Source organism: Falco peregrinus, chromosome 5, assembly GCF_023634155.1.
Source record: "Falco peregrinus isolate bFalPer1 chromosome 5, bFalPer1.pri, whole genome shotgun sequence".
In the NCBI taxonomy this organism is placed as follows: Eukaryota; Metazoa; Chordata; class Aves; order Falconiformes; family Falconidae; genus Falco; species Falco peregrinus.
In genome coordinates, this window is record NC_073725.1 from 96,715,352 (window position 1) to 96,735,518 (window position 20,167).

Genomic DNA, 20,167 nt, shown 5'->3' on the forward strand with positions numbered 1-20,167 from the left:
GGGTTTGGGTCAGTTTTTCTTCAAATATAAAATGCTTGCTAGCCTCATGGGAGACTCGAGCTTGAGTCCCAGCACAGAGAAGCCACTAACACCTTCATGCTTCTACACAGGGCTCTCACTTGTGTCCTTTGAAGCCGGCAGGTGCAGCGGTGGCCACGTGGGCAGAGCCATCAGCCAGGGCAGGCTGAAATCCTCTCTGCTACCATAAAGCCTTTACCTGTCTTAGCAGCTTTATGTACAACCCCCCCAACCCAACAGGAACAAACCAGCCTTTGTCAGTCATCTTCTCTTCAGCCTTCTTGTTTCTAGCACGTGTGTGCAGGAAACACCTGCCAAGGTCTTACCGTCTGTGGTGTCACCAGGACACCGGTGCAAGGACTCCAGCCCAGCAAGCCAAGCTCAGGTGCTTCCCCGAGCTGGTCTCTGCTCCAGGGTGCTTGCCGTCATCTGTCTCATCTGCCAAAAGAGAAGGGATGTCCTATTTGCCCAGAGCCTGTTCATCTGGAGGAGTTTGTGAGCCAAAGTGCTGACGGGGTGTCCCCTTTCAGTCTGAAATAACCTCTGAACCCACGCGAGGGGAGCAGGGCTGTGCAGTGTGTGAATTTAGCTCCTGTGAGCACTTGGGTGGTGTGCCAGGGAACATTGCCTTGTCCGTGGCACGGAGTATCTGAAAGCCTGTCCTCAAAAAAACAGAGACTTGCAGAGGCAGCTGATGGAAGATCTGGCACAGATCTTCCTTCTGACTGCAGCAAGTCAATATAAGTTATTTGGGCTATTAGGGTTTGGAAAAAATTCTAGGTGAGAATTCAGCATAGAAGCCTTCATGCAAGGGTACCCATTTCCTATGAGGGAGAGGAGCGAGGGCTGTGGTCTGTTGTGGATGTCTGGCACGTAGTGCTCTGGCCTGCCAGCTCTGACCCCCCTGGGCTTTGGGGGGGTCTTCCCAGAGCCCCTCCTGATGCCCACAGAAGGACAGTGCTGCGCTTCTGGGTGTCCGGATACTCTTCCAAAACAAAGCTTTTGGCAGGGCTCTCTGCATACTGGTTTTATAGGCCACCTGTCTCGGATTTAAATATAGAGCAATAAAGCAGAAAGTGAAATTTTTATATAAATTAGGTTAATAAGCAGTGGCAAAGCAAAGTTTTCAGGATCAACATCTATCCTGTGTTTAGCTACTTAGGTTACCACTGGCCTGACTTCCATTGGGATATCGACACTACCATATTCCGGCGCATGTCTTCCCCTGCAGTATGACTGCCAATTTTCACCCGTATGTCCCACGGCACAGTCACTCCTCATTAGCCCCTGTGCTTTAAGCATGAAAGAAACATTGCATCAAAGTCTATTTGGTAATGCAACTAACTTATAAATTAAAATCTGGTCAAGTGAATGCTTTAGTGTCAGGGTTAAAATGCATGTCAGTCAGTCTGTTTGATGCAAAGCGGAGAAGAGAAACCAGGCAAACTGTCCCCAAACTCCTGCTGAATATGGTGACATGCTGTGATCAATATCTGCTGGACAGGAAAGCAGGTATAGGAGCATCTCTGTGATTAAGCTATTTGGTTACACTGGTAATTTGGCTAACAATCTTCAGTGGGAAAGTGTAAATTGAATTAATGTGAGTTTTTTGGACAAATGCTTTTTAACTTCTGAAAGGTCATTTCCTTTGTGTGAAGGGAAAAAAAAGATTTTGCTGATGAAGCACAATGAGTCAGCTTTGTTTGTGCATCTGTCCCATACGTACCTGGGGTGGAGGAGCGAGAGAGGAAGCAGTAGACTTCTGTTTCCTATGGTGCTAATGTAGTTGGTTTGGATAGCGAGGACCATGTTTCCTCTACTAGCCCACACCTTAACTTTTCATTATAAAATATGCTGACAAATTGGAGACGTCGTCTTTTTCCCCTCCCCCACCCCCTTTTCACAGCAATGGAAAGTGTGGTGCTGGAGCAGTGAGGGTGAGCACGAAGGGGGAGCTCTGTGTTGCCAGGGCAGAGCTTTCCTTCCTCCACACCAGTGGAGATGATGCTCAGAGGAAGCATCACGGGTTTCCTTCTGGGTTAGGCCTTTCCACAAGGGAACTTGAAGACCTTTTTGGAGGACACTGAATATGTGCCCCTTCAAAGACTTAAGCTTGGGCGCTGGGATTACTGGCTGCTCTGGAAAAACTTTGCTGCGATGGCTTTCATCCAGCTGTTTTCTTTGTTCACAAAGATCTGATCTAACGCTGTGACACTGCTCATACATCACCTGCAGAGCTTTGGCTCTACTTGAAACTCCTGTCACATCCAAACACGGCACGTGGAGGCTTCCCTGCGGCTGGGGCTTTGGGGGAGCCTCTTGCAGAGCTCGGAACAGGACTGGTTCTGGGCACTGCCTCCCGAGAGCTTAAACTTGGCTTTACACGTTTCCAACAGCAGCTTTCCAAAGCGCTCTGCCAGACATATTTCCATCGGACCTCATGATATAGCGTTTTCTGTTTGAGAGAGTTTATTGAAACAAAAATATGATTTTTTTTGTACAGCTCCTCCCTCTTCCCTAGCAGACAAACTTCACAACCAGACTGTGAACTTCATCTCATTTCCTTCAGGGTGTCACAGTGCCAGTTTCAAACAGTGCCTTCTATTCACTAACTGCTTTGGCCCGTATAAATATTTTTTTTTCTTCGATCTGACGCAGTTTGCAAAATAAGTTAGATTTCAAATGTTGCTGGCGCCACTTTTCAGAAGCAGACTCCTATACAAAGGTATCACTGTATGAACTTGCCTGGATAAATCTCGTCTTTGGTCTGGTGCAGAGAGGCTGGCCAGCTTGCTCTGACTGGACAAGAGGCTTATGAAAAGGTGAATTAGACGTGTTTCAGGCACGTGCTGATTTTTCCATACTTCATTTTTTTGTCTGCATGCTTAGCTTTCCTTCCTTCTGCTAGTGTTGTCACTGCAGTGCTCTGTAATCTTGGTTGGACTGTCCATGTCCTTAAAATAACACTGTGCTATCTTTGTCTCCTCATTTTCTAAAAATCAGGCCACTCTTGTACAGTCTGCGTTGCTCTTAAAACCTCTGAGTCATAATTAGTGATTGGTAATTCTACTAATCTTCTGTACAGATGGAGGCCAGTTCATTCTAAGAGACTGAAAAGAGGATAAAGCTATCAGCACTGGAATATATTAGCTTAAATACCCTCCCACACACTAATACACTTCTCCCCGCTAGCTGGTCTGTCATTCATATAAACATGCATCTACTCTGCCTGTTGGGGAAGGAGAGGTGGGGTTATCAAAAGGTTGAGAATAGCCTGGTTTTAGCCATTAAAAGCCATCATTGACAGTACAAGCAACATGAGTTTTAAGACTGTACTGTTTCCGTGGTTGCTTTTGCAGCTGATGTAGAACAGGTGGTGTCCCAGTGATGGGTGTCCCAGTGTTCAGCTTGCTATCGGGCGCAAATGTGCAGTGCCAGCAGAGCTGGGGGGTGGTGATGGAGAAGTTCCTACGCAGAGCACTTGTACCATTAGGCCATTGCGAAGGATGTGTTTTCTTCTGAGTGTCCTGGTTTTACCTTTCGTTGGGCTAGCAGCTTGTAGACAGGGTGATGTGGGCTGGGCAGAGGGTGTATGGTATGGAGAGGGCCGTGCTTGTTCGTATCTCTTGCAGGCAGGCTACTGGCTTGTGCAAGTGCGAGGGAGGCAAAGGACTGAAGGATGGGAGTGAAGAAGCTGGAAGAGCAGGAGAGTAGCACAAGAATTACATAGCACAAAAAGTACAGGCTGTGTAAGCAAGGAAAGGGATGGGAGGGACCAGGGAATAAAAAGAATAATCATTCTGACCCCTTTCAGGTGTATGTCGAACCCCCCAGTACTCCAGACTGAGCACAAATTTGCAAGAAAGTTGTGGGGTGGGGAGAAACAACAAAAACAGGTAGGGGAAAAAAAGGCAGCAGAAGTGCAACAGGAGAGGAAAACTGAGGTTGTAAGAGAGACAAGAAAAAAATAAGAAGGAAACAGTCTCTCCAGGAAGGTGGCTGTCCTAGGCGAAGAGGTCCCTGCCATACTGAGTGTAGAGTTGTTTGGCTGATGCCAGACTGAACGTGTTTGGTAGCCACAGCTGTTTCGGGAGAGCAAATATGCTGGTGTAGGTGAAGGCCGTCAGGAATCTGGTTGGGCTGGTGCACTTAGCTGCTGTGCAAGTTGCTGTTTGCTAAGCCATAGCGAAAGTGGGAGTAATTCCTCTCTAATACCAAGCACATGGCATCAGTTTGCCTTGTTCAGAGAGGCTGGGGTGCACTGCCTTTGCTGTAGGGTTACGTACCCTTTGGCAAGGAGTTGTGATGCTGCCATCCCCAAAGCCCAGCTTGGGGCTTTTCTGGTGGCCTCAGAGTTACAGAGACTTCACCCTGCCCAACTCTTGCTGCTCCAACAGCTTCCCACTACTAGAACCTCTTACAGGTATGCTACATTTTGTTTAAACTTTAATTTTTCTTGTTTAGAAAAATTACCTGTGGCCTAGAGCACAGCTGAATTATAGCCCAGCTCTGTAGTTGTTTGGAAGCCCTGGATCCTCTGAGGAGCTGTGCTCTTCCCTTCCTCCAGCTATTCCTGTCCCTGTGGCTGTCCCAGCAGGGCAGAAGTTGGCACCACCCAGGTAACCTTCACGTCATTTCTTGAAGGAAAAATGAGTCACTGTCTATTTTCCGTCTTATTTTAGGGCTTTGGAGCCTGTGTTTTGGAGACAAATGCAAGTTTGTTTTTCTGAAACGCTCTCCCAAAACTGTCCCAGCTGCCATCCCTTAGGCTGTTGGTGCAGTGTGGATCCAGCTGGCTGGACCTGACCTGGCACACTCCTGCCTGGTGTGGGACCAGCTTATGTTTTGGTTTTTTTTTTTTTTTTTTTTTTAATGAAACCTGTGATATTGAGCATTGTGTGGAGAACTTCTGTAGTCTCCTGGCTATGACAATGTTACCTTTTACAAAGTAACCTGGGGAAAAAAACCCCACCTCTTGGTCTGCAGCTATTTAAAAGGCGGGTATTTGATCAAAGCTAGTTTCTCTGCGTTAAACAAGGAGGGCGAGACACCTCTGGCACCTCCCTGCATCCCAGGTGTCTGGGGTAGCTGGGGTGAGTTGGCCTCTGGAGGTGTCTGGGTTGATGATAACTTACAGAGGCAACCTCAGGCCAGGGGAGCAGGGCTGACTCACGCTGTGGGATCGTGTGGACCAAGCAGCTCTGCTTCCCTTCCCAGCAGTATCAGTAAGGCTCCGGCTTCACACAGGGCTCCGCAGCCTGGTGGAGCCCCATGTTGGCCTCAGATGCTCAGTACTCAGAGCCTCCTGTTCAGGGGAGTTTAGCTGCACCAAGAGGGCTTGGTGTCTCTGGCACGTGGGAGCCACATCTCCCTGAGGTGTTGCTTTCAAAAGTTTGACAGACCCTGATGATCTTGCTTCCCATCCTGATATAAGCAAGTTAGTTTGTTCCAGGTGTTGAACTTAATTTTTTCCTATTAAAATAGATCCATGGATTATAAAAGTTAGGGTGGAAAGGTCCTTGTAGTTTGGTCCTCTCTGTGCATGGTGACTGCTCGGTTGGTAGCATAAATAACTGAAGAGGAGCATCTAGTTAAAGGGAAGAGGTTGTTGTTGCTCCCAGGTGAAGTGTCTTGGTGTGTGTCCAGAGCTCCTCCCTGCTCTGCTAGCATTTGGTGGTGTTCCCCCAGCCTGTGTCCTCCAGCCCACATCGGATGCTGTGGTCCTGGGCTGTGCTGTTTCCTTGGATTCAGTTTTCCTACCATAATTTATGTGGCCAGAGGATGTGAATCAGTGTTGTGATTCAAAAACTTGGGGTACCCATACTCACATCACAGGAAAAGAAAATAATAATGCTAAGGCTGTGTTTGTGAAGGAGGAACAAGCTTGTATTGCAGACTTTGAAACGTGTACATTTGAGAACTTGTGTCTTTTGTTTACCTGCCTGGAGGTCAGGCTGCAGCTCTGGAGGTTACAACCTCCTGGATTTGGGTGTGCAGTTCTTCAGTTTTCTGTTTTGTTCCACCACCCCCCACCTCCCTTTTCAGTAAAAGCGATGCTATACAGGCATTTGGCATTCCTTTTGGAGACCTCAGGTTTTGAGCCTTGGTGTGATACCTGTGCTCTGCCTGATGCTGTTACACAGGCAGTGGGGCTGTGTCAGAGCTCAGCAGTGTGCGAAGCCTCGCAGGTTGATGTACCAGAGGGGAAGAAATCAGGAGATGAACTACAAGTTTTGCACATAGAGAAAGTCCTACAAAGGAAGCAGCAGATCAGCAGGTAGGTGATTTACTCCTGTGCCTCTGCCAGCAGCAAACTGCACTCCTGGAGACCAGCCCTGACCCCAGAACAAATTCAGATTGATGGCCAAGGGTGTGAACTGTGTCTGCATGCCTAGTTCTCTCCCTGACGTGTGGTAGCCCACATCAGAGGCAGCAGACCTGTGCTTTGGAAAGGAGTTTTGGAAATCCAGCGAAACGCTGTGCTGGGGGGTGTCTGCTGCAGCGAGGGACTATGGAGATGTGTGTATGGAATGAGGGCAGGTGTGCTGAGAAGACCAGGTCTAGTTACCTTCGTTTACCTGTATACCTTCAGGTCAGTAGATGAGCCTCCCTGCTGCCATGGGGCTAAGCCCCCTGTCCCAGGAGTTGGAAGTGGAGGCAGCTTGAAGTTTTCGTGCTGTGCCAGGTTTTGTTGTAAAGGCCCTTTCTGTCCCCTGGATGGGGATGCGTGGGGTTTAAGAGCCAGAGGGGTGATGGCAGCTCCCAACAAGCGCAGAGCTGCTGGCGTGGGGTCCTCAGCCGGCTGCTGTGGGGCTGGCAGGGACCCGGGGTCCCACAGTGAGGTGTCTTGCTGCCCCAGGGCTGGCACCTCGTGCTGTGCCTTTGGTCAGTAACTGCTGTTTTTTTTACTTAGTTTTGCTTCGTAATAAAGGGGTTAATATTACAAAGGAAAAAAAATTAAAATAATTGTAATGCTTTCCCAGCTCACCTCCCGTTTTTAACAAGCACATTTCAATCTCTTGTGTCCCCTGACTCACGCTGGAAGGGCTTTTGTTTCTGAATCTGTAATCAAAGCAACAAATGCGAAGGTCACTTCCTTGAGATTATATGGCAACGGAAGAAGTCCGGGATCTGTCTCCCTTCTTCCCCCAGCTCAAATGTACAGAAAACTTGAAGGCTTAGTACATGCACACTGTTGAGTACTTCTTGGGTTTCTCCAGTCCTTTTAAACCAGCAGGGCGCGTGATTTGGAGGTAAGAGGCTATATTTTAATTGCTGGTGCTTAGCAGCAACAGATGATGTTACTTAGTGCTGTTACCTGGTGCCCCAACTCAAACACCGTGCGGGAGAGGAGGCAGCCAGAGCACAGCACACAGCCAAGCAGGATTGCTTTGGGGTGCTTGGGTAGCACAGGCTGAAAACTTTTTGCTTGCTCTTTTCTTTGCCCTGTGAAAGATCAATCCATAAAAATTTCTTTGTATCTGTTGCACTCCATTGTGGAGATAAGGGGTTGTTTGTTTACTCCCAGTGTTTACAGCTGCTTTTTCCTGCCTTTGTTGTAAGTGCTGCCTTGACTGCTTTAGGAAAGTGCTAAATCCAAGCTTGGTTCTGCTAATTTTGTCGCAGCTGGAGGTCTGTTAACTCCTGATTATAAAGAGTAACCCATTTTCTGAGGTTACCCTTATAGGCTGCTCTGAGATGTGATTTAAACTGAACAAAGCCCAGATTCATAAGTCCTGAGCAACGGCAGTCAGTGCCTGGTACAGTAGCTCCTTTCAGCATGTAACTATTAAATGTCTCATCAATAAGGTCCCCACCCCTCCTGCCCAAAAAAAAAACCCTCACGAAGAGGCTGGGCGCTGGAGATGCAGCAGTGCACGCGGAGCTCAGTAACGGCTGTTGAGAAAGAGCCTTTGATCCCAAGTGCTTGTTTTGCTTTAAAAGTGGAGTGTGGAGCAGTCCAAACCTGTGAAAGCCTCCAAGTGCCTGGCAAGGCGCTGGCAGCTGGGCAGGCTGGCCCCTCACCGCCGGCACTGCCAAGGAACACTGCTCAGCGCCTGCTGTGGCCAGTATCCACTATTAGATTTCTTCCAGAGAGCTTAAGATTTCAGGCTTTTCTGGGGTTGTTTGCTTGCTCTTTGCTTTTTTTTTTTTTTGAAAGTTACAGATTTAAAGGCAATTTGGTGATATAACCTTTTTCAAAATGAATTATTTTTCATTGTCTGCTTACCTAATGTCTCTTCAAGGCTGGCGTCTGGGTTTCCTGAGGGGCTGCTCTCAAGCATGAGAGCAGCTGGAAAAGTCCAGGGGAAGGATGGGAACAGGATTGGGGGATGAGCTGGGTACAAGACTCTGATGGGGCAGGAGGGGAGGAGGTGCTAGATGCTCTCAGAGGGCATGGTGCTGCCTGGCAAGAATGGCAGATACTTGGTCAAGGCTTGCTTTACCGAAGTCTCCTGCCTCAGGAACCTTCCCACAAAAACCCAACCCAGGGGCGAGCAGGTGGTGGTGGTGGAGAAGCAATGCAGTGGGGAACAGAGCAGCAGCCTGTGAAAAGCCATCAAAGAGACAGGGCAGAGGCAAAGATGCATTAAGGGCAGAGTGTGGGTCTCTGGGGATGAAACTTCTCTAAGGGGAATTTTTTAGTCTTCTGTAACTGTGCCTGTTACAGGGAAAGCTGAGTTTCTGTTTCAGGTGGGTCAGGGATGGGTGGGGTGAAACGCAGGAGAAGTTACCAGCTCTGCACAGAATATCTCCGGAGCCTCATGTTGTAGAGACTTAAGCAAAGAAGCAGGAGCTTAACTGATTTGCCTGCAACCTCCTGGCTGAGGAGCGAGGGTCGCAGGAAGGCAGGAGACCAGCCGTGCCCCGTGGTGGGTACCGCTCATTCAAGGGCAGAGGATGCTGCTGCCTCCACACAGTGCCCTTTCAGGGCCAACACTGCATTTTCTCCATTGGGTAGTGTCAGGAAAGGTCTCTGATCCCCCAGGATCACCACCAAGTTCCTAGGAGATTGCACGGGAACAAAACATCACCATGGGCTTGTGTGCAGTAATGACCAGACTACAGTGTCTCAGCACTGGCGGTGATAAGCACGTCTCCACCAGACACTAATTTATGGGCTGTGTTCCGCCAAGGAAAGCAGATGTTGGATGAAGTATTTCACTGACTTGATATTTGTGGCAGATTTGCACTGATTGTTTCCTATTAATTTTCCTGATTTTTAGGATTAGCTGTAGAGTTGCCTGCCTACAATTTTCTTGCTGTTATTTTAAATAGTCTGCAAAGTAGTAGGAATGGTAACATCAGCACTTGTGGAATGACAGGAACTGTTTGAGAAACATTTCAATTGAGAGTATGAGACCTTTATTTAATATAAGGAGAATCCCAATGCAGCAATGAGGCTCTTCCTTCCAGAAGATGGCTAACTAACCTCTCCCCCTGTCAGAGGGACTCGGCATCTACTGATAACACAGCCTGCCATATCCTGTGGCCTTTGGCAGTGTTGGGAGAGGCAAAATGCTGTCTGAAAGCTGCTTGTCAACTCGAAAGTATGGGGCCAGCACGGCCAGTGAAGGCTCTTCTGCAGCAGTTTGTCCCTCTGCCTCGTGCAGTGGCTTGTGATGTGCTCATCTGTGTGCTGGTGCACAGGTCGTGGGCGAGCAACCCCTCACCCCTGCATGGGGGAAGCAGCACCCACTACATCATCGGTAGCATCAGAAGAGGCAGCCATGCTGCAAAATTTCCTTGCGGGGAGGAGAGGGGTTAGTTTTTCACGTTGCACACTCCTGGTAGAGATCAAGAAGCAGCAACTCTCCTGTTTAGGTTTTGCACTTGGCAAAGGGCTTTATCTCGTGGCTGGGACACCATATTTACCATTTTGAGGAAGACTGAATTCATTTGTTCCCTGGATTTTCATTTGCCACTGTTCTTTGGGTTTTGTGCATGTGTGTTGTTTGTGTTTTTTCATTTTATTAATTGCAGTATGCTCATCATTCTCTCTGAGCACTGCATTTGAGCATCTTGGGAGAGGAGGAGATTTATGAGCCCCCACGACTTGCTCCAAAGAGGGTGATCTTGCTCATGACCACAAGAGGCTGTGCCTGTTGTCCTGTACAAATTGGCAAACTGTCTATAAAGGGAGTGAAAGACCTCTTAGATTTGCCATCCCCTGCAACGAGAAATAGTAGAATAAAAGGGGAGAAGGAGAATTGTATGGAAAGTGTGCTGGCACTTAGCCCTGAAAAGCCATGATGCCTGTGGTGAGCGAGAGCACTTGGGCTGTTACGTTGCCAGATTTTTTTACTGGCTCAGCTGGTGGGACTTACATGAAAGTCAGTTGATGCTCTGCAGGAGCCAGGTTTTTTTCACTGTATCTTCAGTTCACGCGGTTATTTTAGGAAGGTGCCATGCAACCCAGAGAGCTTCTCGGCCCCCTGTGTTTTATCTCTAACTCTTTGCCAAACTTCAGCAGAGCCAACATTTCCATGGAAAGCATCATCAAAGGGGCATTTGTACCAGCTTGCACTTAAGATGAGAAATGCTGGAGAAAACTTATTTAAAACATAATTTCTGTGCATGGTGTATTCAGTCAGGTCTTCAAGTGTCTGTCCCTGCCTGGCTGGTCCCGAGACAAGAAGCACAGGGACACCCTGAGGTGGGGAATGACTCTGTAAGGTCCTTGCAGTTGCTGTGGGTGAGCACCCCGTGAGTGTGGGGACGGGAGCGTGCGGCGCCAGTGTGGGCTCTGCAGCCCTTGAGAAGGACAGAGGTGGCACTTGGAGTCACCCTGGTGAGGTGGGATGGGTCTTAAAGAGTGGTTTGCCATAGCACGAAGGCTGAAAGATGTAGCCAGCCACTTCAGTGCATCACTGGCTATTTAACATTAAGCAGATGCTGGCTTCTGTTAAGGTTAATAGCAAGATAACGATTTAAGGCAAAATCCTGGCCCTATTAAAGTTAACAGCAAAATTCATTGACTACATTGGAGTCAGGACTTCAGCCAAAGGTTTCTTTATGACTTGATGATTAGGAAGGAGAGTCAGTATGTCTGGAGACGTGCTCTGCCCCCTGTAATGCTGGTGGAAGCTCTTGCCAGTTGCCTTCAAAGGGATCACATCTGCGTGGGCCAGGCTGCAGTGCCACAGCAGGGAACCCACCAGCTGCCCCGCCTGCTGTGTGCACAGACAGGGGGGAAACTGAGTGTTTTAGACCCAGAGCCAACTCTTTTGTAGGGGATATCGGTGAGTCCAAGAGACTTCGAGGGGAGGGCAGCTGTGCAGAGGAGGCATCACTTGGGATCCTCGTGCTGCACTCCTTGCTGGCAAAGGAGGTGATGGAAAGGCTGGAGAGGCATGGAAGTGGGCTGTGATGGGATGGGGTCATGTTTCCCTTCCCTGGATCCTTACCTGTGGGAGGGTGGAGCATTTCTAGCCCCCTCCCTGAGCACTTCCCACCACAGGGCACTGTGCTGGGCACCCACACTGGGTCAAGGAGGCCCCCAGGCTGCTAACAGGCTCACAAGAAGTGTGATCCTATGTGGATCCTTTAAAAAGTTTCCGTAGAAATGCTGGTATAAAACTGAAGTCCTGTTTGTTATTTTTCTGCTTATTCCTTAAAGTTTTGAGCGACTCTAAGTGCTAGAACACCACAAGGCTTTGCTCTCCCAACAGACACACCAGGAAACTCTGAGGTCATTTAAACCATTATAACTTTTTCCTTCTCCCCCCCAGCTGCATGCAGGCCCCTTCCTTCCAGAAGGATAGGCAAAGGCTTTTATTTTGCTGAGATGTGCCTTGTTAGGGCAGCTTCATATTGCAATACATTCTTGCATCTTATTTCATATTTTTATCAGGCCGTACATGTTTATGGGCTAGATATAAGCCAGCCAGTTGAATCAAAGTCAATGAAACAATGCTGATCTAAGGCAGCTGAGGATCTGATCCTAAATGTTTTCAGGACCAAAGGAAAAAAAAAACCAACCCACAACACCCAAAAAACCCCTCCTAAATGCTGATGAAAATCCAACGTCAGCATAGGAGCTTCAGTATTAAGCTTTGAAATCTCGTACAGGCTTATGAGTTATAGGTTTGTGGGGTGGGGGGAAACAAAACCCTTACAGGAAATTACTGGTGATGTTTTATAGCTGGTTAACTGCAGCTCAGGTAAGGATTTTGAGATGAAATTCAAAGTGCAAGGCTGGTTCTCTGGGCTCGTACACCTGCAAAGCAGCACTGCTGCCTCTGAGTCACTGATCAAAAGCAGGACGGCAGGATTTTGGGGCCCCTTTGTGGAGGCTGGATCAGCGTGGCAAATGGATTTCCAAATGCACCACATGCCTCTTGTGAGTGGGAATATTGCTCTTTTGCTTTTTGTTATCTGTATGATTTTCTTCAGTGCTCTGACTGCTTGAGCCACCGTGAAGTTATATGCCTGGTTCAGGAATAAATGAGCCAGTTTTTATAATCCATGTGCTAATGACGCACTGCGGTCCAATTTTTCGCTTTTAAAACTGCAGGTTGAAGGCTTTGTGTGCAGCCATTTAGTGAGAATGATTCCCCTTTCCTCTCATCACTGGATGCATGAATGCAGGGTTGGTTTTAATTCTGCCTGTAAAATATCTTCTGGAGCTTACTCACCTGCCAGTGAAGTGTAATTTCATGTGGTTACCTTGCAAGGAGCTCATGGAAATAGTATCTGCAGTTCTGTGCAGCTGGGACTGAATCCCCAGAGTCACAAGGGGCTGGGGGTTTGCAGGCAGAGCCCCCGTGGGAGCTCAGTAACACCCGTGCCCGAACAAAAGGGTTTCTCTGGAGAGAAGAGTAAGAGAATGGGGGGGCAGAGGTTTGCTACTTGCAAAAGATTTCTCCTGGAGTTTGGGGTATTAAAAATATGAAGCCTTACTGGATGGGCAAGGTTGGTTTTAAAGCTTCCAGCGATGCATATTTATGTGGCTGCAGGAGCCCAGCACAGCCGTCCTGTCCCCGGGCACATCAGTTAGCCATCGGTGTGACGCTGGTGTGCCAGAAGTGCGTGCACAGGGGCTGCTGGAGCCCGAATCGTGGCACATCCCAAATAAGAGCAGCTGGGATGCAGGCGCAGACCTCTGAGTGTTTTGATGGTAGAAACAGTTACTAATTTTGTCTCAATTATGTGCAGTTTATGTATAATCCTCTCCCCTCCGGCCACAGAGTCGTTAGGGTTTGGAGGTTTCTTGGCTTTCCCTAGTAGCGAAGACTCCAGACTTTCTTAAAACAAGGCTTAAAAATAGGAGTCGGTGACACATCTGGCTGGCTACGCTGAGCGGTGCCTCTAAATTGCCCCATTCTGGGAGGTGAAATCTGGTTTGCGGGGAGTGCAACACCTTTGGGTTTGCTTCTGACCTGGATCCTTTAGGTTTTTCCCATTCCTAAGCTATACTTCAGGAGATGAGTTATTCTGTTGGCTTTTTTTTTGGGCTTAAGTTTTTTGAGGTTTCCTGTTTACACTTTGTCCAATTATTTTTTTCGTTTTCTTATTTTTTTCCTAACTGGATGACACAGATGAGTGTCTAAAAATATTGCATGTAACAACCAGCTTCGAATAGGGAGGATGTTTCTGCTGAAGAGAAATAGCATAAATATCCTGTATATGTTTCCCCCCCCCCCCCCCCCCCCCCCCCCCAAATAAACGTTCAGGCTCAGGATATCACAGGGAATTGGTTTAAGTAGCCAAGAAGCAGGTTTGGGTTCTTTTCCTGTTTGTTTTGTTGTTGTTTGGGGTTTTTTTCCCATTATTTATTTTGGGGGGTGTGGTTTATTTTTGGTGGTTTTTGTGTTGTGTTCTTTTTGGGTTTTGTGTTTTGTGGTTGTTTTTTTTTTTTTTTGTTGCTGCTGTTGTTTTTTGTTTTAAAGGACTGGTGTTTTGGAAAATCTGCCTTGATTTTTAGCTGGAGAATTTGTCTTATTTTTTGTGTTATGAGTGAGATAGAGGAAAAAATTTGGGTTTTTTTCCCCAGCTATATGAAACCTTTCCATGTTCACCAGCTATATGGAATCACAATATCTCTCCTATGCTTTAATTTCCACATATGAATATATTGAGAATTGTGTGTTTCTTCATTATTTGTCTCTCTCACTGAAGCTCTGGGTAAACCAGGTTCTTGCTGAAAGTCGCCTGCCTGTAAGTTAGGAGGGGCTGCAGGGTTTTGATATTACTGCATTTCTGCATTGGACAGTGTTTGTCTCCTTTTTCACTTCTCTCTATTTTTGAGGAGCTCTTGCCTTCTTGTGTGCAGAGCATATGAGTGATTTTGGGAAAAAATAAGAATCCAGCATCCCAGTATCTTGGTTTTGCCAAAAATGGGGCTGTGCGTTATGTTGCTCAGCTTATTTCCTATTGGGAATGAGATAAGATATAGGGATACTTCATGAATTTTATGCTGCTACTTCTTTTACTGGGTAATAGCTGAAATATTAGCAGGCTTTTAAAAATAACTGCTCAAAAGACCAACTTGGGGGCATGTTGCAAAAATATAACAAAATTGTTCATTTGTACAGACAATGCAAAATCAATGAGAATATAATGAAAACCCAGATGCATGTATATATATCTCAAACTGCTCATGCCACCTCATAACTGAGCCAGACAGCTGTGCTCATCTCATAATGGATGGGTCCAACTACATAGAAAATCAATTATATTGTTCAGATTAGCAAGGCGTACTGAATTAAAGATGAAAGAAGATGTATCTGCAAGGGGCTCCCAGGGTGTTGGGTCTCTGAGGAGCCCTGAGAGCCAGGGAGCCCGGTACAAGTCCCTTCCCTGAGCCCAAGGAAACAGGCCTGTGAGTGGATATACTGTGGGGAAATAAACCACGCCAGTGTCCTTGGGGGATTTAAAAATGAGTCCTTTGCTTTGGCTCCAGGAGCTCAGTGTCTCAGCTGAGCTGGAGGCATTCTTCCATGGCCAAAATCCTTTCTGTATCTAGTGAAACTATAGTGGTGAAGTCCTCTTTATGAAGCTCTCCAGCTTTTCTTCAGGCAAGAGAAGACCAGAGCAGACAATTGATACCTGTGACTGTGCTGGAGCGTGTGGCAATGGCTGTGGCATGGCAATGTCACACCTCTGTGTCCCTGTGCTGAGACAATGTGGGGCTGCTGGAAGGTGACTGATGCTCCAAACCTGGTGAGATGGGCTGGTGGCTGCAGTAGCCTCTGAAGCTTCTGGTTCTGCCCCCTGTACAAACGAGGCTTGCAAAATGTGAGTATGGTCTCGTATATAGGAGCCCTGTCTGCATGGGAGGGCAGCTCCGCGGGGCGAGAATAGTCTACTGGAGATGACCTCTCTGATGGGTGACATTCCTGATGCAGGATGGGCTTGGGTTGTTCTGCAGTAGTAACTGGGAATGATTTGCTTCTGATTGTGTTTGTAAGTACAGAGCAAGCCAAGTGAAGTGCTCTCTGCCCCATCAGGAATGGGGTGGGGATACTTGGAGTGAGCTCTTGCACAGCTGCAGGAGCCAGGGTGCTGGTTGCTGCAGCCTTGGCTCTGCAAGAGGAGGATAAAGGCTGGTGTCCGGACTGCCCTGGTTAACACAGCTTTGGTAGGGACTGGAGCCTGCAAATGCAAAGCTGGTGGTCACTCCAGCAGAACTGTGTTCCTCGACCGGGCTTGGGTGCCACACAGTGAGTATCAATGCTGTGCCACTCAAGCCCAGGTGGAGAAGGCATCTTAGCAGGGATGTGGGTGGGGGGGCAAAGGGGTGCAAGCAGCAAACTAAGGGCTCCAGAGCCCCCCTTTTCCTTGACCTACAGCCAGCAGCAGGCATTTTCATGGCTGGGGATATTGCTGTTGTGTCCCACCATGCGACAGCTTTCCTGGGGTGACACACGTCCATGGCTGCATAGAACTCCAGGGATACAGGCTGGAGCTGTCAGGTTTGTCACAGGAATGGCATTTCACGGTGCTGTATCACCGAGCACCCCGGCATTTTCTGCAGCTTCTTGACTGAGCTTTCCAGTCCTCTGGGAAGCAGCTGTATGACTTGTTCAGAGATGAGATTCCTGGAGACTCAGATACTGAATATTATCTCTAAATTGGGCTTTTAAGCAGTGTCCAAGGTTTTTCATCAATGATGTTGGGGCTAATTGTGTCTTGCCTGTATTCAGGAGTGTCATGAGGCTTAATTGCTTTACTTTTAAGGTGCTTTGTAATTACCTTGGATAGCTGAATAGAAGCACAGATTGTGGTCGGTATTTTTTTCATGTTTTAATCTTCCCAGCAACCTTCCTTTCTCCTTAGCACAAGGCTTTGTGGATGTGTTTGCTGTAATAGAAACCTTTTTTACTTAACAACAAACTGAGACAATTACAAGTCAGAAGTGATTAATGTGATTTCACTGGGTGAAAGCAAAAGCAGCTAGGAATTAAATAATGGCAACCCTTGTGCTATCTCAGAGCAACAGATGGGAAATGATTTAAAAACACTATTGGATCAGGTGCTTTGCAACAGGGGCAGATTGGTAACAGTGTGTCAGAGCCAGAAATATGCACCACCTTGAAGGGTGGGCTGATGAAATGATTAGTTGACGGTGACATGTAACTTAGTTATGAGTGTGCAATGGCAGACCTTCAGTTCTGGGGAATAAATGGACCTGTGATGAGATCATAGTGAATTTAAGGGCTCCAGGCAGTGTGTTTGGTGAGCGGATAAATCGCAGGGAGTGCGCTGGAAGCTGGAATTGGGGTGGTGCAGCTTTGCTTCCAAAACCCCAAGTATAAAGCACTGGAAGTGGTATCTTGCTGGGAGTGCAGGGCATGGGGCTGGAGCAGCTCTGGGATGATGCCTTTGCAGGGTGCAGCACCAAGGAGTGCAGCTGTGGTTTGCCTGGAGAACATCACTATCTCCTTGATGGTGCAGCCTTTGCTCTGCACCCCTGCACGCACAACAGGTTGTTCTTCATCTGCCGCTTCTGTACAAATTCACATTCGTAGCAGTAGGAGAAATTAAAAGGGAGGGGTTTCTTTCAGCTAGACGTGCTTTGCAAATGGTCCTTTTACCACTATTGCTGTTTCAGTGGGTGGTGTGTTGATCCATGTTTAGCAGTGCCAGAGGTTGTCAGTCCCGGTGCCGCAGACGCTGCAGCCCCTTTTCCCGGCCACTAGCCAGTTGTGCTTGCAGGCACTCATCTCTGACCTGTTTCCAGAGCTCCTCAGGAGGAGAATCCCTCTCTGCTTTTGGTCAAAATGAGCTCAATTAGTTGAAACAATAAAGCTTTGTTAATTTGGCTTCTTAGGGCTGAAAGGGCTGAGTGGTGACGGAAGAGGCTGTGTCTCTGCAGCCCTGGCATGGGAGCAGGGCAGCGCTGCGGGGAGGCAGCAGGTCTCTTTTCAGTTTTACTGCAATCAGGTTTAAATTGTATTTATTTTTAACTTTTTATAAGGTTTGGATGTACAGCATCCAAGGATGGGAGGTGATGGGGGGATGCTGGTGGCAGTAAGCTGAGCCCTGTCCTTGTCCCCCATCCCTGCAGATCCAGAGGGATGTGAAAGGAGAAACCACTGTGTGTTGCCATTTAATCCCTCTGGGACCCCCTATCTAAGCAAACCACCCTCAGCCTCTGCTCACAGCTCAGAATTTATAGTCCATGAGAAGCTTGCGCTGTCAGGGAAATGAGTCTTTCTGAGGCTGGGAGAATAAATAAAAAGGCGAGGTTTCCTTCCCCAGCTCCCGCCTGGGGAGTGTTGCGAAGCTGGTCCTTGCTGAGGCTGCTGAGAGGCCCAGAATTAGAGCAGATTTTAAATAATGTAAAAGCTTTCATGGAAATGTATTAAATTTCAAAGGGCAGATATTAAAAGGGCATAATGTGCAGCTATTTCTGAATTGCTTGCCTATTGAAGAGAGGAAGACTCTTTGTTTGCAGAGATGAATGTGATACGAAGTAGGTGGTCCGGATATAACACCAGAGGCTGCAAAGCTCACCCCGTTCTTAATCATCCAATTTGAGCACCTGTCTTGACGTGTGCGAGCACCTGTATAAAGAATCCTATGGAGGCAATGACTTCTCGTACTTGGGAGAAGTTAGCCAAGGGAGACGGCTAATGTGCTGGTGGAGACTCCACCGAGACTGGAGACCAGGTCCTCTGCCAACAGACCAAACGTAGGCTGACCCATCTGCAGGGAGGGGTGGCTGGACGGGAGGGTTTCATGGGTCCTTGGTCACGAAAGGCCATTCCTGCTGCCTGTGGCTATAGTACTAGCCAGGCTGGTTCATTCTCAGATTAAATTCTTGCATCATTTATGTTGTTATCTGATCCTGAGCGCTGCTAAGCACCCTTAATTCCAGCTCAAAGCTGATGGGAGCTGGGGCAGCTCCCCAGACTGAGTCCTTGGAGAAGGACACTCAGCTCAGTACGGAGTCGATTCACTTATCGGTGCAGATTAGATGCTTGCTGCAGGCTGCCCTTGCCCCTGAGCCACATATGGTTGGGTGCAAGCCGGGAAAGCCGTGGATCCTGCCCTTCCTCAGGGGGCTGTGTTGCTGTCTTTGCAGATGACAGAGGGCCGGCACTGCCAGGTGCATCTCCTCGATGACAGGAACTTGGAGCTGCTGGTTCAGGTGAGGACCCCTCTCTCTTGAGCGCTAGTCACACAGTGCCAGATTGCTGCTTTTCTTCAGCAGTGCTGCCTGGGGGCTGATGCATAAGTGGTGGTTGAAGAAAAGTTGTATCTTTTATTGGAGCAACTCACAGAAGCGGAGTGAACAGCCGTGCTTTCAGGCATGCGTGCCCTTCCTCAGACTTGAATTAGCAGGAGGGTTTCCCTTGGACACTGGTGCATGGTGGGCAAAATATCTGCTGTCAGTTCTACATTCAATTTTTCATCTGCTCTGCTTTCACCAAAATTCATGAAGTTTTTAAATACACCCCCTGTGAGTAGTGGTTTATTGTAATTTGGAAGAGAAGAAAAGTTTTTCGAAATGTATTTTATTCCCACAACAGAAGCCAAAGCACAAGACCCTCTAGTACACAGTATTTTCTTAATTGACAATTTTCTCCTGCTGTAATTGCAGGAAAGCCCGAGCTGCTGCCTTTCTGCCCCAGAAAGCAGCGGTCAGGCTAGGCACTTCGATGTCTTGGATTAAGTATGCAATTGCCTCCCCATGCTCCGCATGTCCCACACAGCTCCATGGTGACACTAAATCCGGCTGCCCGGAGACTGATGGAGCCACTTCTGCACTGAGTTGTACTACAGGGTTTTAACTCAGCCATGTGTACTTAAAGTCAGTATTTGCAGAATTTTTTTTTACTCTGTATGAAAAGCCTGGACTGAAACGAATTAAATGGTTCTTATTCTTTCAATAGCCCAAACTTTTATCTCGGGAATTACTGGATCTGGTGGCCTCACACTTCAACCTGAAAGAAAAGGAGTATTTTGGGATAACATTTATAGATGATACGTAAGTATGTTAATTTATTTTTAAACAGCTGTGTGATTATTGCAACGTGAAACCTATCCCCGACACTGTGGCAGCTCAGCATGATGGAAAATTGAGTTTTTCTTTTGAAGAAGAAAGATTTTCCTACCTTGCACTTGTGCTGCTTGGCTGGGGAAAGGGGAAGGCACAAACCAGAAAATAATTGGAAAATATCTTCTGGGCACAAACCGGTTGTAAAATACCTTCCTCCTGATGCTTTTACTTTTCGTGTTTGTCTCACAAGGTGAAAAAATAGGTTCAGTGATAATTTCCCATGTGAACACCCATGTGAGCTCTCCTACTCTGCACTTTTAGTAACAACAAAAAGGTTTTCATTTATTTTCAAAATGAATTGCTCCTACTGCTTTGCATTTTAATCTTAAATGTATTATTGAGTCTTTCAAACCTGAACTTCCCTAGCAGCAGTGGAATATGAGGTTAGTCCTTGCCATAAACAGCTTTCCTCTAGATTCCCTATTGCTTTCGGGTATCCAAGCTATTCTGCAGACTCCCAAAAAGAGCTGCAAAAGCAAAACACGCTCAAAATGCACAACCCTCCCTCCCCGGCAGCTGGAATATTGCAAGCACGTGGCGATGTTGGGTGCAGTTTGTCATCACCACTGATGCCAGCGGGGCAGTCCCTGCCACCCTTCGCCAGCAGCTGCCGTGGGCTGGGTGGGCTGCTACAGCTGG

General features: G+C 47.6%; 1 protein-coding gene across 5 annotated transcripts in view; it reads left to right on the top strand.

The window, feature by feature from the left end:
* Positions 1–20,167, top strand: part of FRMD4B (FERM domain containing 4B) — a 137,180-nt gene that overhangs the window by 54,014 nt on the left and 62,999 nt on the right. For 4 of the 5 annotated variants that reach the window (XM_027793065.2, XM_055805444.1, XM_055805446.1 and 1 more), the window contains 2 exons: positions 18,551–18,616; positions 19,362–19,456. In XM_027793065.2, coding sequence (XP_027648866.1) covers positions 18,551–18,616; positions 19,362–19,456 — 161 coding nt within the window. Of the gene's footprint in view, positions 1–7,152; positions 7,272–18,550; positions 18,617–19,361; positions 19,457–20,167 lie in introns of those variants that run through there. The other variant, XM_027793058.2, reaches the window with a different exon arrangement.